The sequence below is a fragment of the Xenopus tropicalis genome, chromosome 7, assembly GCF_000004195.4.
Source record: "Xenopus tropicalis strain Nigerian chromosome 7, UCB_Xtro_10.0, whole genome shotgun sequence".
NCBI lineage: Eukaryota > Metazoa > Chordata > Amphibia > Anura > Pipidae > Xenopus > Xenopus tropicalis.
The window spans coordinates 21,058,634-21,076,366 of NC_030683.2; the positions used below are offsets into that span (position 1 = coordinate 21,058,634).

Genomic DNA, 17,733 nt, shown 5'->3' on the forward strand with positions numbered 1-17,733 from the left:
TGTTCAGTTTTGGTCTCCAGTGCTCAAACGGGACATTATTGAATTAGAGAGGGTCCAGAGAAGGGCAACTAAGCTGGTAAAGGGTATGGAAAGTCTCAGTTATGGGGAAAGACTGGTCAAGAAGGAATTTTTTCCCCTCAGCGGCAAATTAGAGAGGCTTCAGATGGGGTTTTTGCCTTCCTCTGGATCAAGTAGCAGTTACGCAGGTTATATATAGGCATTATGGTTGAAAATGATGGATGTACGTCTTTTTTCAACCCCACTTACTATGATACTATGAGTTTTTGGGGTTTTGAATTGTAGCATTGATAAATCACCCCCTTAGTGTTATTCTTTAAGGTGCAAGTCTTCCACACATATTGACACAGTGCAAAGCCTGGAATTACATCAATGATTGTGTCCATTTTACCATGACCTGCATCTGTGGTGATAAATGAGCCCGAATCAGTCTGATTTTTATTCTCTAAAAGTGGAGAATTTTTATTTACTTATTTATTTAATTTCACCCCCCTCCCATAGAGTTTCATGACCCCGGTAATTTCCCATAAGGGACTTGTTTGTTCCCACTTTCAACAGAAAGTACATTGGTAAATGTGTTATCCAGATGCAGATCAGAGCAATCAGCCAAGGCAATTACATTTATTGTTGCCTGATTCATGATTCTGGGGCCTAATGCTTCTAATGTGCAATCAGAGCACTAATTAAGAAGAGAGCTCTCATTTTCATTGGCGAAGTAACACAACAGTGGAAAGACAATACAAGAAGGAGAATCAGCAATTCATTTTTGGACATGGCTGGGAATTTGCTTTCTATCCCATGTGACTTGAAAGCTGATAACCGAATCAAATCTCATTTATACAAACGGGTGCTGGCATTGCACAAAATATGGCATTAGGATGAGGTTTCCCAGACTAAATAAAAAAAGAACAAGCTAGAACCCTTTAAAAATTGCAATAAACATAGCCGCGCTGATTGCTAATTGATTACATTTAAATTAAAAGCAATCAAAGTTCAATAGCAGCTGTGCTAATTATAATTTTTAAGTCTGGTTTTTCCCATTGAAAAATACCAAATCAGCCATGTGACTTATAACATTCTACCCTATTCATATTCATCTGCATTGACTATTACATTAAGCTTACAGTGCTGACTTTAGGGGAGCCAAACTGATAGGTGAAACGGTTACTGCTACTGTAATAGGGTTTTTTTAGTTGTGTTAGATCCATTTTTAAATTGTGCTCATGTACTCCAAAGAGTGGAGACCTTTATATATAATTTATATATTGAAGGTGTCTGAGACATGGGCAACCTCACCAACTGGTACAGGTATAGGACCCGTTATCCAGAATGCTCGGGACCAAGGGTATTCTGGATAAGGGGTCTTTCTGTAATTTGGATCTCCATACCTTAAGTCAGGGGTGGGCAAACTACGGCCCGTGGGCCACATCCGGCCCCTTGGCCTTTTTAATCCGGCCCGCCGACGACGCCAAGTCTCATCACGCGAGACTTGGTGTCATTGGTGGGCCGGAATTAAAGAGACGAAGGATGGCTTAACGCTGGCCTGGCCCTGCCCGCCCTGGTTCGGTACGGCCCGGGGGTAAGTAAATGTGGCCCGTGAGCCCAAAAGTTTGCCCACCCCTGCCTTAAGTCTACTAAAAAATCAATAAAACATTAATTAACCCCAATAGGATTGTTTTGCACCCAATAAGGATTATTTATATCTTAGTTGGGATCAAGTACAGGTACTGTTTTATTATTACAGAGAAAAGGGAATCATTTAACCATTAAATAAACCCAATAGGGCTGTTCTGCCCCCAATAAGGGGTAATTATATCTTAGTTGGGATCAAGTACAGGTACTGTTTTATTATTACAGAGAAAAGGGAATCATTTAACCATGAAATAAACCCAATAGGGCTGTTCTGCCCCCAATAAGGGGTAATTATATCTTAGTTGGGATCAAGTACAGGTACTGTTTTATTATTACAGAGAAAAGGGAATCATTTAACCATTAAATAAACCCAATAGGGCTGTTCTGCCCCCAATAAGGGGTAATTATATCTTAGTTGGGATCAATTACAAGGTACTGTTTTATTATTACAGAGAAAAAGGAAATCAGGTTTAAAATTCTGAATTATTTGATTAAAATGGAGTCTATGGGAGACAGGCTTTCCGTAATTCGGAGCTTTCTGGATAACGGGTTTCCGGATAAGGGGTCCGATACCTGTACTTGTAGTTCAGTAGTAGACTGAGAGCAGCAAACTGGGCATGGCTAATTTATCAAGCTTGCCCAGGAGCAGTAGTCTATAACAACCAATCAGCAGGTAGAATTTTCTGGTCACTTGTTTAAAATAAAATATTTTATTGGTTGCTATGGGTACTCCTACTGAGCAAACTTAGTGCCTTTTATCATACCGAGCTTGGAGTGGTATTGCCTTCAACTCACTGGCTTCCCATTTAAAGAGGTAGTTCATCTTTAACTTAACTTTTATTATGATGTAGAAAGTGATAATTTGAGACAATATGCAGTTGGTCTTTATTTGTTTCAGCAGCTATCTGTTGCTAGGGTCCAATTTACCCCAGTAACCAGGCAGTGGTTTGAATGAAAGAATGCAATATACTAGGGGGAACTGAATAGAAAGATAAGCAATAAAAAGTATCAATAATGATACAATTGTAGCCTCACGCAGCAATAGTTTTTTGGTGCTGCTGGGGTCAGTGACCCCCATTTGAGAGCTGGAAAGAAGCAGAAGAAGAAGTCAAATAATTTAGAAACTTTAGGACAAATGGAAGAGTTGCCATTTATAACATGTTAAAAGTTAACTCAAAGGTGATGAACAAGGCACAGAGCAGTCAACTCAAAGTGAATGAGGAGGCAGGCAAGTGATGGAAAACAAAGAACATTTCAGCTGGCGGGGAAGGTGTGAAGATTTTGTGCAGTGTAGTGAAGGTATTTCTGATGCATATCTCCTATCTGCTCAGTCAGGATGCAAAGTTGTTGCAAATGCAAGCTAGGAAGCAGCGGCCTTGCAGCATTTCAGAGAAAGAGAGACACCCATGAAGGGGACTTTACTCTGCCGTGTCTGGTGGAATTCCTATAGCTGTGTTATCTTTTCCACCCTTCTCCCATGGCAGGAAGCCAATTATTCATTTCATGACAGAAGGCACCATGGCACAACAAGTTGCTTTTTAAGTTGCAGTGCCACCTCTTTTCATGCACTGTCCACCATAACTGGAACCACCATAACCAGCATATGAGGCACCTTTCACTATCCAACCACTCACCATCACCAGGCTGAGAACCACTGAACGTAAATAAAATGGTGATTTGCATCCAAAGTTGCACTTTGCTTTCTGCACTTGCAAATGAGCCCTCATGTTTTTCAGACCTGAGGTTCTGTGTTAGTAATTGTGTGACAGGGAACAATAAATAAATACTTCAGTCTGTGGCACTCTGGCTATCATACGGAGACCCCCAGATCTTTGGAGTTGCTATGATAAAGTTAAGAAAAAAAGGGCACTGTTGTGGGAGAGTGATGGTGGGACCAGTTGGTTGAGAGAAGACAGATGCTAACCTTGCAACCCTAAAGTCTACAAAAAAACAGTGTATCAGTAATCAGCTCTCCTTCAGCCAAGACTCCGGTTCCCACAATCCCTTGCACACTTGTTATTCTTTTTTCTTCTAAGGTCTGTTATTCACAGATCACGCAAGGCATTATGGGAACTGAAGTCTTGGCAGACTATTGGGACAACATAGCAATGATTGAGTAGTCAGGGAGAGAAGGTAATTGCAAGACAGACAGATCTTGCTTTCAGTAGCAGTAACAATAACGGGCAATGAATGTATGTTGGAAAGGTGATTAGAATTCCATTTTCTATCATTATGCAGCAACAATTCTCAGACTGACACCCCCTTTAAACTGTCAATTTCATCAGCACCGACAGCATACATATATAATGTAAATACAAACTGTTAAGCTCTTACTTTTATTAAAGGAGAAGGAAAGGTAAAAACTAAGTAAAAAGGTCTACTGTATGTAAATACAGCCATAAGCACTCACAGAAACACTGCACTGACTTCTCTGAAAAAAGATTTCTTGTGTCTGTAATTCCTGTGCCAGAGACACGCAGCTTTCTGCTCTCTGCTCTCTCCTGCTCCCCCCTCCCTCAAGAATGCTAAGAACTCACTCTTCCCCCTTAGGAATGTGGATCTGAGCCAATCAACAGAAAGCTGACTCATAGGGGCACATTTACTAATCCACGAACGTCCAAAAGTGTCCGAATGTGGTTTTTTCGTAATGATCGGTATTTTTGCGATTTTTTTTTTGTCGCCGTCGCAATTATTTCGTATTTTGCGTGACTTTTTCGTAGCAGTTTACAATTGCTCAATCCGAAAAAATCGCGACGGCGACGAAAAAACCCCCCAAAATACGATAAAGTTGCGATGGCGACGAAAAAGTCGCGCAAAATCCGTAACAATCGCGACGGCGACAAAAAAAACCTCAAAATTTTCGTTTCCAATCCGTTTTTTTCCCATTTGGGATTCGGATTCCAGGATTAGTAAATGTGCCCCATAGTCTTACTCACTGAGCATGTTCACTAGGTCTGGGTGTCTGTGCAGGAGTGAGGCATTATGGGAACTTTCTTTACACAGCTCAGCGTTTTTTATTCCTGTTTGGCTTCTAATCATCTGAACAGGAGAAATATGGGGAGACTTAAGGGCACTATTGAGACAACTGAAGGTATGCCTGCAGCTTGAGATTAACTCTTTATTAGCCTTTCCTTCTCCTTTAATGTTTTCTTTGCATCATGGATCCTCTGGGGTTGTGGGTGGTGTTGGGTCCTTATTAGGGATGAACATGTTTTTTTTTTTTACAGATTTCCAAAATTTGCCAAAAATGGTTGCAAATCTCCACTAGGATTTCGGCGTTTGTGTTTTGTTTGACTGGGAAAAAATCTTGTTTATCATGTGAAACAAAGAAAAACACAAGAAAAACTTCCCATTGACTCCAATGCAATTAGTAGCGTGAGAAAAAAAACTTTAATAGTGATGAGGGAAATTTGTTCGGCGGGCATGGATTAGCAGCGAATTTCCGTGTTTTGCGAAACAGGCGCAGAAGCGGAACGGGACTCGCTAATCACTACCCATTAACTCCAATGCATTTGATGCAGGAAACCATGACCATTGATTCCAACACATTTGTTGAAATTTCGTGAATTTACAAATTTTCTAATGGTTTGGTGAATTTTTCTTCCAAAGCAAAATGGCCAGTTTCCTTGAATGTAACTATAGAGGGACCCCACATTCACTAAGGAGGCCCCGGGGGACAGGTCTGCTTCGTATATAGTTGTAAACCCCCCCTTCCCAGCCTACCTGAAGCAGGGAATGGGGGACACGGAGGAGCAGGGGGGTCCAGTAGGAGTCGCCCTTTAAAGATTTTGTAGTGAAAAAAGCCTGGCGTTGCCTAGTTACGCCACTGGCAGTTTTCATCATCACTAGTCCTCACCTACAACCAAAATAGGGGGTATTTTGGTAGAACAATTATTGTTTTGTAAAATAATTTATACAATGTTTCTGAATCTTTTCTGCTGTGATGTAATTGAAGAAATGCAGCCTCCCATGCAGGAGTCAGCAGGGAATGCTGGGAGCACAATTGCACCAAAGCTGTAGGGCACCATTGTTTGACCTCAGTGCCCCCTGAACAATGGCTGCTTGATAAAAAGGCTACCATTGAGAAGTGTAGCGGCAGCTAGGGAGGGCTCCAATTAGATTGATGTGAGCTGTGCAGCAGTGGCAGGCACATCCTGCAGCGAGCACGGAACTTTACCTCCTGCTGAAAAATAGTTCCTTATCTTTGCAAGTAAATCTGTATCTACCTTCCATGGCGTATTCTCCGCTCGCTTTCTGCCACTAATGAGAACAGCTTTGACGCACATCAAATTGAAAAAGCCCCTTTGACAGGCTTCGCAGGCGTCAAGCTGTTCGCAGATAGGACCCCACAGGAGAGGCTAAAACCAGTCAGACGGCGGATTCCTTTGTCATTAATTTTCACTGCGCTAATTTTGTGCCTGTCAATAGCGTTTCCCTTGTTTTTTTTTGCAAGGCAGTCAGCGATACATTAGGTAAACTGTCATAATATTTTTGGAGCTCGATGAATTCAATTATTTTTTGAGCAATGAATGTGTCAGAAATGTTTGCACTAAATGTCGGTTTTAATCTTAAACTCACAGTTTTCTTTTCTAGGAAGGCAGCGCCAAAGCCAGGTTATTTAAATACATTCTCTAGAAAGTTGTTTTTTCATTCTAAAGGGGAATGAAAATTTGGTGTGTAGGCGCCATCTCAGTGCATTGTGAGTAGGGATGTAGCGAACCTCATAAAAAAACCTAGAAAAGCCATTTCTGGCCAGAAAACTGATTTTAAAGTTGTTTAAAGGGTGCCACGACCTGGACAGTGGCATGCAGGAGGGGGATCAAGGGCAAAAATTTCTCTGAAAAATACTTTGTTGACACAGCGTTGGGTAAAACCACGAAGGCAGCTGGCAGACCTAGCGGAAATATGTGGCGTTTTTTGCTTTTTCGCACTATTAGCACCATGGAAACGGGATTTGCTGAAAAACGCCATGTGTGGCTTGTGCAGCGTTTTTAGGCCAAGAAATACACCACGCGAACCCAAATTGCGAACATACGTGAAAAGTTCGCGAACTTGCGAACTCGCGAACACCGGAATTAGTTCGCCGGCGAACAGTTCGCTACATCTCTAATTGTGAGTCTGAGCTTTCAGAAGGAGCCAGCGCTACACATTAGAACTGCTTTCAGCTAACCTATTGTTTCTCCTACTCCCATGTAACTGGAGGAGTCCCAAGCCGGACTTGGATTTCTTACTATTGAGTGCTATTCTGATACCTACTGGGAGCTGCTATCTTGCTCCCTTCCCATTGTTCTGCTGATCGGCTGCTGGGGGGGGATATCACTCCAACTTGCAGCACAGCAGTAAAGTGTGACTGAAGTTTATCAGAGCACAGCTCACATGGCTGTGGCACCCTGGGAAATGATGAATATGGCTAGCCCCATGTGAAATTTTCAAATTAAAATCTGTTTGTGTATTTGAAAAACAGATTACAATGCAGGATTCTGCTGGAGAAGCTCTATTAACTGATGGGTTTTGAAACAAACATGTTTTTAAATATCTTTATATTTTTTTTTAACAGGGAGTACACTATTTATTAGAAATGACATCACAAAATAACAATAATAAGGATATAGTTTGCAGGATATTTATGGGTTTTCGTTATATTGCAATATGCTGTTTTTATCTCTTGAGCGTTAGTCAGTTGCTGAGGAGAGTGGCCTCCTGCCAGTGATGGCTTCACACGGGGTATTGTTTGCGCACATAGAAAAAAACAAAAGATGTTTCCTTGTGCCAATTGAAAAGTAAACAGCAAAAAATGATTTTAAGAGCTTATGTAGCACAGCCCCCACATAAAAACCGACGTATTGTGCCAACTTCAATGCCATGTAATTGTCACGCAGTTTGTAATGGAGAAGTGGGCAGGAAGATGAGTCTGTACCGATACCCACTTTTGTTCTCTCTGGAAATATTCCTGTTCGTCTCGCGGCTGTTTCTCCGGATGAGTGCTGTTCTGACCTTCCTTCTCTTGTTTGTTCTTGTACCATATTCAAGGCTGTTTAGTTTTCCCCCAGATCTCAGTCAGGCGGTGTAATTTGAAACAGGATAAGTCATATCTACATGAATCATTATACCCCACGCCCGCAGGGCACAGGCCACTTCTGTGTCATTCAGCCGGCCTCGAGATGCCATAAGTGTGTGTGAGTGACGGTGACTGCAAACACCTGAACCTGACGCTCAGTAGAAAAATAAATATAATAATAATGTAATGAAACAATTATATCCCCATAAAACAGTCCTTAAAAGGAAAACCCCTGGAATATCCCCCTGGAATGAACACTTAGCCCACAGATAGTTTATATTATACAGGTATGGGACCTGGTACCCAGAATGCTCGGGACCAAGGGTATTCTGGATAAGGGGTCTTTCCGTAAATTGGATCTCCTACCTTAAGTCTACTAAGGAATCAATAAAACATTAATTAAACCCTATAGGATTATTTTACATCCCGTAAGGATTAATTATAGTTGGGATCAAGTACAGGTACTGTTTTATTATTACAGAGAAAAGGGAATCATTTAACCATTAAATAAACCCAATAGGGCTGTTCTGCCCCCAATAAGGGGTAATTATATCTTAGTTGGGATCAAGTACAGGTACTGTTTTATTATTACAGGGAAAAGGGAATCATTTAACCATGAAATAAACCCAATAGGGCTGTTCTGCCCCCAATAAGGGGTAATTATATCTTAGTTTGGATCAAGTACAGGTACTGTTTTATTATTACAGAGAAAAGGGAATCATTTAACCATTAAATAAACCCAATAGGACTGTTCTGTCCCCAATAAGGGGTAATTATATCTTAGTTGGGATCAAGTACAGGTACTGTTTTATTATTACAGAGAAAAGGGAATCATTTAACCATTAAATACACCCAATAGGGCTGTTCTGCCCCCAATAAGGGGTAATTATATCTTAGTTGGGATCAAATACAAAGCACTGAATCTTACCAGACTGGAATATATATATCAGTAAATATTGGCCTTTTACATCTTTTCCCTTGAGCCGCCATTTTGTGATGTCCGTGTGCTCCCTCAGAGATCAGCTGACAGGAAATAATAACTATAACAGGAAGTAGTGTGGGAGTAAAAGACAGAACTGTCCATTCATTGGCTGATGGGGCCTAGCATGTATGTGTGCCTTGGCTTGTTTGTGTGCACTGTGAATCCTATGATCCCAGGGGGCGGCCCTTAATACTTAAAATGGTAATTTCTTATTAAGGATTACCTAATGGCACATTCTATTAAAAATGTATATTTTTATGAAAATAGTTTATTAAGATTAAGCAGGGATTTACATATGAGCTTCTTTATGTAAAATATTTTTATAGAGACCTTCACTGTTCGGGGTTTAATTTTTTCTTTAAATATCCAATGAACTTTATTACATTGGAAATAATAATAAATTCTTATTTTTGCAAAATTTTATTCCGATTACATTTTTACTTCATTCACTGAGGTCTAGTAACCCATAGGTTTAGTTACCCAAAGCAGCCAATATGTACACCCAAAAGGTAGGAGAGCATTTACCAAGGTTTCTCACTGTCTTCCAGCTTCTCATTGTGATTTTTATAAAGATTTTATATAGATGATATAATATGGGGTAATTTAGCAATTGTCACATGATGAAGTGAGAAACACTATGGTTTTACTAAGAGCCTGTAACTATTCTATTTATGCTCATTGTGTTGCGGTTATTTTTCTGGGGTGCGCCATAGTGATGCACTAGAATAATGGGTTCATGGAGGTTTAGGTGGCATATTTTAGACCCATGCAGGGTAAAAATAGGTTTCCTTCTTAATACATGTTGTAGATAGCAGATGAGATAGTCCATAATGGTTCATTGGGTCATTTAGTGCATGAAGTGCTTCTTATTTCTGGTGCAGGAATGCTTTCCCCCCTTATTCCAGATGGTTTGCCATGCTAAATGAGACTTCTCTATCAGTACCAACCCAAGTGATATACTTCTGTTGTTGTTAATGGGGTGCTAGGTGCCACTGGGATCATAACCTGAGGCATTTCCACATACAGTATCTTGAGTATCTTGCACACAGGTCAGCAGAAGGCTGGAGCTTGATTTCATATGTACAAAAACCCAATGCAACTTATAGTATGGACCACCAGTGCTCTCCCATTTGACCAGGGCTTCTTTAACTACAATGGAGCAATGAAAGCCCAATGGTCCATATACCAGGTGCATCTGCTGAAGTGCAAAACCATCAGGGAACACAAGCTGAAGTAGCAACTCTTGACAACCAAAGCTTTAGATGTCTAGATGCTGTACGTGAGCCTTATAAATGGAGACATATTGTTGGGTTCTTTCCATGGAAGACTTTTTCTCTGAGAAGCAAGTTTATGGTGGGGTGTACCATGTAAAGTTAAAGCTATACATGAGTCGGCAGATATATGTGATAATGATTATGATTATGGCACAATTGAATAGTGGACATTTTAATGAACTTAATTTCTGCTTTTGTTCTTGGGAAAGAATGATGTTTCTCTCATTTAGTGCATTTGGCAACGTAGCTCGTAATGACTCTCCTCGTGCTACGAGCACAAAGACCATCTCAGAGAAAGAAAGATTGAACAGTGTGATTAAACTGTTGAAGATAGTGAAAACAAAATTCAAGCTTTACAAGACAGCCAGGGATTTGTGTGGGAAACCCATTCTACCTAAAAAAAACACAAGGTTTCTAACAAAAGGGTTATGGGAGAGAAAGCGCACAGAAGGTGCAACCAGATGTACCACACTGAGGTTTATAATACAAACAAACGGATTATTACTTGATTCAGATCTTACTAATAAACAACAGCTTGCCATAGAAAGGTTAGAAGAGAAAAGCTTTTAATGTTTAATCACAAACACTTTAAGTTTTTGCATTTTCTCTTTTCTGATTGTATGGGAACACGATTCTATTTTGAGTTTATTCATTTGCAAAAAAAATGTGAAATGTACCAAAGCGGGAGAAAAACAAACCGTAATAGATGGAAATAATGTATTTGTACCTGCTCAGATAAGGGAGGTGCCAACTTGAAGTGTCTTTAGCCTACGTGTGGTGTTCCCTTGCATGGAGTATTGTTCTTGTGCTTGTACTTGTCCCCTAAAGTGTTGATCCAGCATAGGGCTGGATCTGTTTAGAGTTGGGAGATGCAGGGGTGCTGTTGTTCTTCTAGATTAAAGTTTTCCTTGTAGTTCCTTGTTGCTTAGGGATGTCAGGTTTCCCTCATTTTTTAAAAGCTAGTCACCATGTGGTTCTGTCTCTTTGGACTCCACTTTCTGCATTGGTGGATTAACAGGCAGAAGGTCTAGACAGGCAGCAAGGAATGTCCCATGTCCAATAAACAGGTCGAGGTCAGGGCAAGCTCAAGACAAAGGAAAAGTCCAGAGAACAGGCCAAGGTCAGTACCAGGAGATCACACACGAAGCAGGCAGGGTTTTTATTAAAAACTTCACAAGAAAGAATTAACATAACTCAGACCCACATGCCGGCCAATAATTACAACTTTTAACTAAAATTCACCCCCCCAGTCCACTGGCCAAATGTCCCAGTGAAGAATCTGACATATGGACAAAAGCGGTCTCAGTCCTGGGAAGAGTCTATGCCTTGGCCGGGGATTTCCGGAATAGGACGATGGAAAATCAAAACTATTTACATCCTGTTGCTCCCGGTGGTCTAAAGGAGCAAAATCCAAAATAGTGAGCTTGGTAGGTCCAGAAAGCTCCAAGTCCCATGTAAGAACTAAGTCTAATAACAATGTTAAAACTCCTAGAAAACCTGGAAGAAGCAGGGGAACTGGACAAGGGCTTATGGGCTTTACCAGCCATTGTAGTAAGGGTGAGAGTGAAATTCAGCAGCAACATCATTGTAAGACAGTACAAACGGAGAGCACAGGAACATCTGGATAGCTGAGAGGATACAATCTATAAGTTACTGCAATAAACCATAGCAAAGTGCAAGGGAGGATAGTTGTTGCTGAAGGATATTTCAGTCAAAGATATTTATTTAAGTCAAAGATATTTTCCTCAAGTATGAGATTCCTAAAAATTGCTATGTCTGAAAGTAACTTGTGTAACTTGTGTAATAGAGATTACTTTGTGTTGTTCCTACCATAAAGCTTTACTTTTCTGCTCAGTTAAGTATAATTCTTCATAGATATATGGCATTTCTTTTACATAATGGCAGTGAAACTGATCATACTTTGATGTATTATCACAAAGGAAAGCTCTTAGTTCAGCACTTCTGAGGTCATTAATCATTGTTAGTCCTCTGCTTGATGCAGGTAATGCACTCAGGAAGATCATTAATATCTGGCCCCCTTTGTATGGATCTTTGTTCTTTGTGCTCTTCAGTTGTAGGCTACTTGTGAACGTCTTTGGGGACGAAGTATTTGTAGCACTCATACTTATATATATATAGTAATAGTGATTTGCTCCTAATTAGAGCCTAGTGATAACTATATAAACTAAAAACAATGAATATTGTGAATATTATTTCTTCTGTACAAAATGCTGATGTCTTTCCTCAGGGGCTTATTTATCATAGTAGCAGGTAGTACCTTCTAAGTGCTTACAATACAGTACTTGGTTTTGCAATGCCAGGGGACTCTGTTTCTCAGCCTGATACATTGGGTTCCTTCAACAAATGTACTGTCCAATATCCTTAGAAGTAATTAGTTATGCCTACTGATCATATCCCTATTGAGTTTCAGAGCCAAAACCCTTCTTCAGGTAGAAGGAGGTACAACTGACTATAAGAAAAACATACTAATACCCTCAGTCCCATACATTTCCAGCCACTATGGGGGAGAGTAATGAACTTCAATTAACAAAGCCAACAAAATCTTTAGTCTTTTAGAATGCTAACTGTCCCATGGTTCCCTAGTTCAAGTTGAAGACCAGTTTAACTTAGATATGGGGTAATCGCCAAGTTGCTGACTTATTATTTTTGGGTCATGTTACTGGATGACTGGTGTGACAATGATTTCATACAGTATTATACAGTATTAGTCTCTGGTCAGGGGGCAGGCAGTGATGTCGCCGGGGGTGGGGAAGAGGTGGAACTGGGCAGGAGGTCTTGACCTAGACTGTCCTTCCGAAAACCAGGCTGTCTGGGTCAAAACCAGAAAGGTTGCAACTCTTTACATTATATCTGTGATACTATTATGAGGTAAGGGGGGGCCCATGTTAGAATAAAAAGGGGCTTGAATCGAGCACCTATAAGTTAGTCTGTGTCTCAGTATTGAATTCATTTACAGGTTAAGATAATATTTTTATGTTAAACAAAACTTTATTTTCTTACAGTGAACTTGGATCATTTTCAAATTCTGCGAGCAATTGGCAAAGGCAGCTTTGGAAAGGTAGGAATTTATATATTTTACTTTATTTATGAATTGCAGTATGATTATCAGAATGGAAACAGTGGGGCAAGTTTTTGAAGCAGTGGCGTAATTAGATGTTACTGGGCCCTGCAGCAAATTCAATGTAGGGCCCCCAAAATATTAGTAAACATTATAAATAAATTGACCTGTTCTACCAAGACATATTGAACTTGTTCATTTATTTAGGGCCCTTCTGGGCCCCTTACACTGCAGCCCCCCCCCCCCCCCGCAACTATAGGGTCTGCTTTCTCTATAGTTATGCCCCTGTTTTGAAGGACTTTCTGTGTGCAAATTAACAACCTCTGTGCTTATTGCTTCCAAGTAACAAAAAGCTTTGGGGCTCAATTATTATGGCTGGACAAAACTGCTCCAGTTCAGTAACCCATAGCAACCAAACATCAATTAACTTTAATGTCTGTTGCAGGAAGAACTTGAAAACAATGGGCATATTTTTTTGCATATAGTTGTTTGTTTTGAGGTCAGGGCTCTGTGCAGGCCAATCAAGTTCTTCCACAAGAACCCATTCTGTACAGACCTTACTTTATTGGCCTTTTTGTGCTGAAACGGGAAAGGGCCTTCTCTTAAATGTTGCCAAAAAGCAGGAAACATGGAATGGTCAGGAATGTCTTTGTATTCTGTAGCTTAAATGGTTTGATGTCTTGTAGATTGTAAGCTCTTTTGGGCAGGGCTCTCTTCACCTCTTGTATCTGTTATTGATTGCTTTATATGTTACTCTGTATGTCCAATGTATGTAACCCACTTATTGTACAGCGCTGCGGAATATGTTGGCGCTTTATAAATAAATGTTAATAATAATGTCAGTGGACCTAGACCAAACCATGAAAAACCACCCCAAACCATAACCCTCCTCCAGCACACTTTTCCATCAGTATTATGCATTAAGGTAAGTAGTGTTCTACTAACGGTCTTCTGTCAGAATACCAGCTGGAGACATTTCCAGTTCCATTGCTCCAGAGTAAAATGGAGGTGACAGTTACAGTATACCACTCCAGCCAACCCTTGGCATTTGCACATTCCCTCTGATACCCATCAAACCCTTATTTCCCTATGGAAAGTTTCTGTCCTGCCCGTATTGTGAAATATAAGTCACCAAGAAGTTCCATGACCATATAAATGTACAAGGCCAAAGGCCGAGTGCTTTAATACAGGTCATGGAACTCCAAGGTTACCTCTAATATCCTCATATTTTACAACATGGAGTATATTGTTTATTATAATACACAAGTGGCAAATTTGATATCACTAAGCACCGGTTATAACTGATGACATCACTGATGCTTATATGGACATCATTTACAGGATCTTCCTGGCTCTTGTTTATGATATACCTATATATATTCTTTTTTATTTGTCTTTTAAAGTAAGAATATCCTTCATTCCCAGCATACGAGGCTGTGCCTGAAGGGAACTGCTGAAAACCTGTGCACTAAGCCTTCAGGGTTCTTTATGCGCCTGTCAGCCCATCACCTTCCCAGCATTGTCTTGTTCCAAAATAGCTTCTTTTGCTTAATATTCCATTTAGAGATTGGCTTGTACTGCTCAGTATAACAGGCATTATACTCTGAACCGTTTGATTTCTGTCTACGTTATTTGGGCCATTGACACACTGCAACATACGTCAACAAAGTAATGGGTTGTTGGAATTTGTAACCGCTTGCAGCTGGCCTAGGGTGATAATTGTCCATCTTACAAGCTGCGATAGATCGGCTTTTTCTAGCACAATAAATATTGGGGCTTACCTATGTGCTCACTGTTGGAAAGCAGAAATACTTTAGTAAGTTAATAATGTACACAGGGCATTTTAGGGGCCACTTTTTTCTCTTTTTCTTCTCTTTCTTCAGTTTCATTTTTTCTGCAGCTTTATCAACAATCTATCCCATCATTCCTTCATGCTGTCTCCCACTGCTACTATTATTTTCCCTCCTTTATTCTTCTATTTCCTATATTTCTATATTTTTCTTACATGCCCTCTCTGTTCTTTATCCTTTATTTCTTCTTTCTTTTCCTCTTCCCTTTTCTTCCCTCTTTGCCTGATTCTTTCAGCCCTTCTCCTTTTTTCTACCATTACCTTTCCACAACCCATTCCATCATTCTCTTATGCTCTCTCCTACCTCTACTATTATTTTCCTATATTCTTTTTTTATTTCCTATATTTCTCTCACATACACACAATGTGTGTTGTCTTAAAGGGGTGGTTCACAATCAGGTTAACTGTTAGTATATTATATCTAGTATAAATAAATTTAAAGCAACTGGACTTGTTAGGTAATCATTGAAGATGTTTCACTACTCATCCGAGCAGCTTCTTCAGTTCAGCTGACTGGTATGGGAAGTCCTCAGCATACTGCATATACTCTTCCACTAATCCAATCACAATGTTAGTATGTTGCCATTTCTTAGCAACTTTTAAACTGGCCTTCAATTTGCTTTCAAATTATTTTCCTTTCTCTTCTGACCCGGCAGTAAAAAAAATAATTTTGCTCTGTGAGGCTGCAGTTTTTTGCTATTGTTTTATTTTCCTATTTTTCTATTGAGGCCCTCCTATATTTATATTTTTGTCTCTCATTGAAATCACTGTCTGTTTTTTAGGTTAAACTGGGCCCTAGCAACCAGATAGCTCCTAGAATTCCAAACTGGAGAGCTGCTGAACAAAAAGTTAAATAAAACTGCAAATAATAAAAAATGAAGACCAATTGCAAATGGTCTCAAAATAGCATGTTCTACATTGCCTTGCAGAACATTCTACATCCCCCAAAACCCTTTGATTTCCTCCTACTTGTCTTCTCCTCTTCATTATTTAGCTCTTTTCCTTTATATCCTGTTCACCTGATTCATTCAGCCCTTCTCCTTCTTTCTCCCATTAGCTTTCCAGGCTGCCCTACATTTTCTCTGGCCCATACCCTCCAATCCAAGTGTTTTTGTTTCCCATGTTTAACCCCTTGATGCACTTCCCTTCTGCACAATATGGTTGGATATACGGTTAGGAGATCCTGAACCAACTGCCAACTTCTCTTATAACATCTCAGCTTGCTTGTGCATGAAGGCAAATGAACTGTGGGGAAAATATGGGATGTATAGCAGGTTGATCACTTTCCATGGCCCATATCCTAACAGTAGATATTGCTATTTTACATCCTTTCCCTTGAGCCGCCATTTAGTGATGGGCTGAGTGCTCTCTCAGAGATCAGCTGACAGGAAGTAATGCAGCTCTAACTGTAACAGGAAGTAGTGTGGGAGTAAAAGGCAGAACTCTGTCCATTCATTGGCTGATGGGGCCTAGCATGCATGTGTGCCTTGGCTTGTTTGTGTGCACTGTGAATCCTATGACCCCAGGGGGTGGCCCTTAGTACTTAAAATGGCAGTTTTTTTTATTTATGATTACCTAATGGCACATACTACTAAAAAAGTATATTTATATGAAAATGGTTTATTTATACGAAAGCAGGATTTTATATATGGGATTTTTTTTATTAGATATATGTATATAGAGACCTACATTGTTTGGGTATATAGTTTTTATTTAAAGTTTCATCATCATTGTGATAAAAAAAAATGTGGTGACACTTTCAATTGAAGGACCCAACACTTTTACTTGAAATACTTCAGAACACCGGTTGCAAATAAGTGTTTTTCAAGTAGCTCCGCAGGTTACAAGTTCTTTAAGTTTAACTAGGTCTGGTCACGTTATTTTACCCGTAGGGGCTTTCTAACTGCTGTAATGTTAATATGCTCAACCTGTAATTTAGTCAGTGATTCATTTAAATGTGCTCTGGCCTAATTGTATAGCAGTGAGTACTAGACACAGTGTCGGGCCTTTCTAAGCACCAAAGTGAGAGAGCGCTGACATATCTGTACCAACATGTCCGTGCTAAATAGCACTTTCCTGAAGTGCATTGATCACATTGTTATTTCAATAGCCTGCCTCTAACTGCTCATGGAAGGAAGCCTATAAGAGATGAGATAAAGGGTAAATAAGCAGCACAAATGACTAGGCGTAAGACTTTTATTTTGTATTGGGATGTTTATTCTGTATTTTGAATTTATTTGATTACTTTTTGGTAGGAAGTTCAGATTTTTCCCTGGTAGGTATTGATATGCTCTTTCTTGAGCATGAAGGACATATACCCTTTCATTTTCTTGCTGAATTGCACTTAGTACAGGCAGATTTTTATGTTGCCATAGATTTATAGTTTCTCTCTGTACAGGGGATGAGCAATATTATGGGATCACTCCTTTGCAATGTTTAGACATTATTTTCAATTTGACCCAAGTGACTTTTGACAATGATCTGCCAAGTGTTCCTGGAGACCGGCATGCCTTCCAACCTCTGCACTCGGCCCCCCCTACATCAGGACTCGCACGTGTTTGATGCACGGAGTCAGCTGTCACTTTTGCCGCCAAATTTGAAAATAAAATTGCTATAGCTCCTGCTTATGCTTCTGGTTTAATCTCTTGATTATTGACTCTTTGCCTGTTACTGACCCTGTTGCCTGCCCTGACTCCTTGCCTGCCTTGACCATGATTCTGTTGAACCCTTGTTTGCACTGCGCTTTGGATCAAACTCTGCTGTGTTCAGGGTCTTTTTGTCAGCCCGCAGCAAAAAAAAAAGTTCTGTTGCCCCCAAAAGGGCATTGGTAAAACCCAGCAG

At 40.0% G+C, this 17,733-nt stretch overlaps 1 protein-coding gene across 1 annotated transcript in view; it reads left to right on the plus strand.

Annotated features, from left to right (window-relative positions):
* stk32c (serine/threonine kinase 32C) overlaps positions 1-17,733 on the plus strand; it is a 160,039-nt gene that overhangs the window by 74,990 nt on the left and 67,316 nt on the right. The window contains exon 2 of the mRNA XM_018096017.2: positions 12,988-13,043. Within this exon, the coding sequence (XP_017951506.1) occupies positions 12,988-13,043 (56 nt within the window). The remainder of the gene's footprint in view (positions 1-12,987; positions 13,044-17,733) is intronic.